The sequence below is a fragment of the Prosopis cineraria genome, unplaced genomic scaffold (assembly GCF_029017545.1).
Source record: "Prosopis cineraria cultivar Desert tree isolate PC_DT_omini unplaced genomic scaffold, ASM2901754v1 PC13, whole genome shotgun sequence".
Classification (NCBI taxonomy): Eukaryota; Viridiplantae; Streptophyta; class Magnoliopsida; order Fabales; family Fabaceae; genus Prosopis; species Prosopis cineraria.
The window spans coordinates 35643412-35649702 of record NW_026555344.1 but is presented as its reverse complement, the minus strand read 5'-3'; the positions used below and the strand labels follow the sequence as shown (position 1 = coordinate 35649702).

The window sequence follows — 6291 nt, the reverse complement described above, 5'->3', positions numbered from 1 at the left end:
TTTTGGGAATAAGAGTGGTCACACTTGAAAATGGCGGACGCCGTTGTGCAAGAGGAACCCGCATGCGACTTGGGAAAAGGAAGCTGAAGTTTTAAAGTGGAATTGGTGATTCGTGCCACTTTCCTTAGAGCATATGGGTTTAGGTGTGTTGTGGTATTGGGCGGTAGCCTTTTTTATTTTTATTTAGTCTAACACCCTTTTCTTCCTTTCCTTCTTCTTCTCCTTCACTTTTTTCTTTCATGACTTTCCTAAAATTCAAAATATTAAGTTAAGTTTATATATTTTGCTTAAATAAATTTTCATAATAATAGTTGTTTTAACAATTATAATATGCTAGGTTGGCAAAATACCTTAAATAATTTTATTTAATTTCAACTAACATTAATGATTTTCTTCCTTTTTTAAAAATTATAGCTCAAAATTAAGTTTTTAAAATTAAATCCATTTTAGGTAAATTTTATTTATTTGAATAATACCATGGTAATATCCATTCATCATGAAATAATTTAATTAGCAATTATTAGTGACGCAATGTTGTTACTGATAGAAATAATTACTATTTTTTTTTTGTAGTGATCATAATCTCTTTAGGTATATTTAAAAATAAAGAAAATAATATTGCGGACAAGACTATAGGGGTCTAGAGCAATAAAAATAAAATAAAATAATATGATAAAAGTACAGAAATTAATAATTATATTTTTCCTTAATTAAGCAGTGAAGTCAACACTTTGGAAAGTGAGAAGTTATGCATTGGTGATTTTATTTAATTCAGAATTAAATATAGCCAGACAATGAAACTTACTTCCAAAGAAACCATGAACATGACTTATTTCTTGTACTTGATACAGTAATTATGGGGTAACTTTTTAAAGTTATAATTTGATATCTTATCTTATATATAATAAAATGTAATAGTTTTTAGTGTTTATGGAACAGTAAAATCAATAGTATTGTATGCTTGCAATGTTTTGCTTAACTTGTTTTTAATTTTTTTTACCATGCTTATCTTTTTTTTCCAAATCATAATTTTTCTTCAAGAACATGCTTATATTATATTTTTAAGATATCATATTGATATATTTTTTATTTTAATAATTTTTAAATAACTTTTTAATTTTTGTCTGGATAATAAATTTTAAAATAAAATAAGATGTTTATACTTTTAGTATGCACAAAAGTAATAAATTGTAAAAAAATACAAAGTTATTGTTAAAATAACTTATTATATATTTACTACATGGATAACAAATAATAAATGTTTTGTTTTGAAACCAGATATATTTTTTTGTAATATTTTTTGTTCATAAGCCAAAAAATTCCTTAAAAGTAAAATTTGTCCATCTTTCTTAACTCTATTACCCAGAAAGTTTTACACCAGGAAAAATTGTGTTATAGTATTTTCGATAAAAATTAAACATATTATAAGCTCTACAAATAAGTAAAATCTATATTTAATTATTTATGTTTTATTTGTCTCAAGCGTGTGTTGTATAAAAATATATAAACACATTGGATGAGCATTTGATCTCACTTTCAACTTCGTATTTTTAGATTTCTTGGTTTATTTTCAAATTTATTTCATATAAATTATTACATTCTATACAATTATTAATTGTGAATTAGTGTGATTTCAATATTATGACTTATTAATCAAGATTTTCTCTTATTTTTCTAAGAATAATCATGTCTTCTTGAGTTATGTTTTGTTCGATTTAAAGAAAAAGAGATAAATGTGGATGAGATTTATTATCTTGTGAATTTCACATGAATGACTTTCCTTTCTTCTTTTCTCCTGTAATTATTTCATCTTATATTATATTATATTATAATAGGCCATTTAAATTTGAGTTTTAATGTACATGCTCTTATTTTAGAAAAGACTGACAACATTTATTAAAAGAACTATTGCAATATATAATGATTCTATTAAAATTAGATTGTACATTGAATACAATATAAGAGTCACACTCTATTAAAGCACAAATTTTTCATAAAGATACATACCCATATAATGTCTAGAAGCAAATAAAAAGGAAATGAATCTCTTTGTTAAATCCCGTGCGGCACGGGACATTTTTTCAGTTTTTAATTATAGTATTACGAGAATTACAAGAATGTTTAGCATGAGTTTTAACTTAAAAAATTACTATCAAATATCAATAATTCATAATTCCCTTCCTAATAATTTAAACTTTTAAAGCCTTTATGCAGGCTAACCCACAACTATTACTAAGACTGAAAGAATCTCTCCCATAATGCTTAAAGACAGCTAGCGTGTTTCAAAAAAATAATTTGATTTGATGCTTATACTTTTCAACATGTAAAAGGTAACAAATTGTAAAATAAAATAAATCGTTTGTACTTTTAAATATATAGAAGAGTAATAAATTATCATAAACAAGAGCTAATATATATCTCTAGGATCTCGAATTCATTCAAGTCATAAAATATATAATCACATTGAATAAATAATACTTTCAAATATCTTAAGATATTGAGTGAGATGAAATAAAAAAAATTACTATTAAAATAACTTCTAATAAATAGAGTTGAAACTAGTTGACTTGACTCCTATGAGCTTGGGCTTCATAGGTTCAAGTTCTTAGAGACCTTTTACATTAAATTAACAGTTTTTTCAACTTTGATCCTTATTAATTGAGTTAAAGGCCACATCTAGAAGCCTATTTTTTTTTTATCTTATCTTTATTTTTTAGAAAATTTAAGTTTGACATTATAATATTATATATTCATTATCTAAAATATAAATTATAATGTTTTTAAATCCAAAATAAGTAAATAAATCGTGATTTTAAAATACCAACACATTTTAAATTTTAAATTTAATCTAAAAATTTAAATAGCTCAATTTTTTAAGTTTAAAATACATACGAGTTTAAATAGGTTACTTAAACTTGAGTTAGAGCCCCTTTTTTAGGGCTTAAATGAGTCCAATTTGTGCCTAAAAAATCAAAGCATATATGAGTAACTTGATGAGCTCAATCCATATTTATTCGTTATTCACATATACTAATATACATAGCTCATGGGTTATAAATTTTAGATTAGAATATACTCCTATTTAATTTTTTAAGACACATACAATGAATTATAAAATATAAAAAATTATTGTATAGATATGTATGTTTTTAAATTTTTAAATAATTTTTACTTAATTACTTCTTTTTTGCATTTTATTTATATTTAAAATTTTCAAGCTTTTTTTTTTCAGAAATTGAACTCATTGAAATCTTCCCTTTTCTATATTACCCTTATAATATAACTTAGGATTAATATCCCAGGTACCGCATGGGCATAAACTATAGTTGCATAATTAAATCTAATTTCAGACATTAGACAATTAATATAAAAAACAACAATTTCATTGTATTACTTGATTAAAGAAATAAATATATTTTTCTAATTATTTCCAAAAAAATCATATTTAATACTCCTTCCAAATTATAATATAAAACATCTTCTAAAAGCATTGTTTAATTCAAAATATAAAGTATTGAATAATTTTTACAATTATCTTTTTAATGATACCACAAATTCATACATTATTTTTCTAAAAAAATAATGTATTAAAATTTTAATTATCATTAACAACACTCTTGTATAAAATATTAAATGAAGATATAATTGGAAAGATATAAAATTTTTTAGGAAATTAAATTTTCAACTATTTTTTTCCTAGGAGGAAAATATTCTTATAATGATACTTACTCTCTCCGTTCAAAAATATAAAATATTGTTAATTTTTTAATATGTAATTATTATTTTTTTAAATGTCATTATTAAATAAATTATTTTATATTTATTTTAGAGTAAAATACTCAATTAAATAGGGTTAAATATAAAAAATATAAAATTAATTTAAAAATAAATAATTATTTTATTAGAATGTGAATTTAAAAATGTATCACATTTTTTAAAATAAAAGAGTAATTACTTATCGAGCAAGTATCAACTTTTCAAATTTCTAAAGCAAATCGTCATTCTTCCATTATTTTAAAGTTGTTCAGTACTTGGGGGAAAGGTAGCCAGCACCAAGAGCATGATTGTACTCCAAAGCCATCGCCTTCAACGCGTCCTAGCCTCCGGTCTCCAAGTGAGCTTCATTCTGTGAAACATCTGTTCTGTAATTTTACTAATCAGGCGAAGCCACGACGTACGGCATGGCAAAATTAGCGCCTGAACAAGGAGGAGAGAGTGATAGGATTAGCAGCTTGCCAGACCCTCTGCTTCATCACATCCTATCTTTTCTTCCCATAAAAGAAGCCATAGCCAAGAGCTTGATCTTGTCCAAGAGGTGGACTCCGCTAGGGCTAGCAATGCCCGCTCTTCATATTCATGACACTGGCTTTGCTACTCTTAATTCTTTCATTCAATTTGTAGATGCAGTCTTGTTCTTGTCACATCCCAAACCCATAAACATGTTTCGTCTCAAGTGTCAGAGATTCCAAGTGCCGCCTATCAGGACTAATCTGTGGATTAACTTTCTGATAAATCGTAAAGTGGAGCATCTCGAGCTGTGTTTTGCAGATTTAAATTCTTATAGTCACGTTGATGTGCCTGCTTGCATTTTCCACAGCAGTACCATTAAGATTTTAAAGTTGGCTCAGGTTAAGCTGAATGCTCGATCTGTTAATTTGCCTTCACTCAAAGTATTGCATCTGGTGAAAGTTCTATTTTCAAATGCTGAATCTGCGGCTAATATCCTTAATGGATGTCCTCTTCTTGAAGACCTAGTATTAAAATCTTGGTCTATTGAAGCTTTCAAATTCCCTTGGCTCGGAACGTTTAAACATTTGGTGTCGGCAGAAGTTGAACTATCTTGGATTCCGTTGGCAGCTTTTAGTAATGTTAGGCTACTTCGGATTAAGGTAATGATAATAATTTACATAGTAATAACTTTTTGAAAAAAAAAAAGTTAATCTAATTGTTAATTTTGACTTCATTCTAATTCAGTCATTATAAAATTTTAATCTTTATAATTTTGTAAGGATTAAACATTTTAATAATTTAAAATATTTGTCTCTAAATTTTAAAATAGTTTTATTTTTTTTAAAAGAAATATACGCACCATCAACTAGTCAAATCAAACTAAGAACTAAATAGTTAATTTTTTGTGATTTTTCATTGTTAAATTTGATATAAAAATCAAGTTATGATTTTTATTTTTTATAATTTGATATCATGATTTTGTCAAATTAGGAAAAGCAGCTCGGGTGGAGCCTATCTCTGTCTTGTGTTTCGACAACATTTTATAATTTAAACCACCTGGAACTCTCATGTCTGAGCAGTCATGTGAACAGTCTCATGAGATGCCTTCGAAAATTCCCAAAACTTAAAATTCTTGTTATTCACAAGGTTTGTATATTTTAACTTAATTTGTACTAACAGTACTTCAATTAGGTTTCTGACTGATACGTGTATTTACGTTTCATTAGCTGGAAGATCCTGTTTGGGAGAGAAGTTCGGTGGAGTCAATGATTGATGATGTTCCTCAATGTCTTTCAACACATCTTAAGGAATTTTGTCTGGGTGAATATAGAGGGTCGGAATGTGAGTTTGAACTTGCAACGTTTATTATGAAGAACTCAAGTGCTTTGACAAACATCTCCATTTATAGTTCTGCAAAGGAAAATATAGATTCGAAACATCAAATGCTCAGAAGATTATCATCATGTCCTAGAGGTTCATTGAATTGCAGGCTGCTATTCAATTAAATTTCTGAAATGTAAAATTCTTTTGTTGGTTGTGTGTGTTTCTTGATTTTATTTTGGCTGATTTCCCTTTTGACTATATATCTTGGACAACATGTTCCGCTGGACACTTCATGGAGCTTGTTTCAGTTGGTTTATGCTAGATGTGGAGCTTTTTGACTTTTGTTTAATTCATATGATATATGTGCTTCTTCTTATCCAAATTATCGGACTTTTTTTTGTCAACTAAACTTGTTCTAAGTATAAGATATTTAATTCTTTTCGAAATTATTTTTTTTATAAATTTATCCTTGTATTAATTAATGTGGGTATGCAAAATATAATCTCTCACTTTTCATGATAATGATAAGAGCATGAGACTAGAATTGGATTTAGCGGTGAAGCAGTTCCTAACTTTATCATTGATTAGATTATTGAAACCGACTAATTTATTTTGGTCCTCTTCAATTTGAGGTTTTGTTAGAGGGGAGACAAATTTCAGAACTAATTTACCCTCATGCATTTTGTTATATTCCATTATTGTCCATTTAAGAAAACAAAAGATCACTCTTCAAACTCT

At 26.7% G+C, this 6291-nt stretch overlaps 1 protein-coding gene across 2 annotated transcripts; it reads left to right on the top strand.

The window, feature by feature from the left end:
- The first annotated feature begins 4064 nt into the window (after window positions 1-4064).
- LOC129290218 (F-box/FBD/LRR-repeat protein At5g56420-like) lies at window positions 4065-5935 on the top strand. 2 transcript variants are annotated; one of them, XM_054926936.1, is made up of 3 exons: window positions 4065-4889; window positions 5221-5376; window positions 5457-5935. In XM_054926936.1, exons 1-3 carry the CDS (start codon window positions 4182-4184, stop codon window positions 5733-5735), a joined length of 1143 nt encoding a protein of 380 aa, XP_054782911.1. In that variant the 5' UTR covers window positions 4065-4181; the 3' UTR covers window positions 5736-5935. The 2 variants fall into 2 exon arrangements, with proteins under 2 accessions (XP_054782911.1, XP_054782912.1); XM_054926937.1 differs by lacking the exon at window positions 5221-5376.
- The last annotated feature ends 356 nt before the right edge of the window (window positions 5936-6291 follow it).

Bases quoted from the DNA above. Each gene is read 5' to 3' on its own strand.
- LOC129290218 (XM_054926936.1), top strand. From the start codon at position 4,182: ATGGCAAAATTAGCGCCTGAACAAGGAGGAGAGAGTGATAGGATTAGC. The intron at 4,890-5,220 runs GTAATGATAATA...TTGTCAAATTAG, and splicing joins TTAGGCTACTTCGGATTAAG to GAAAAGCAGCTCGGGTGGAG. The intron at 5,377-5,456 runs GTTTGTATATTT...ACGTTTCATTAG, and splicing joins AAATTCTTGTTATTCACAAG to CTGGAAGATCCTGTTTGGGA.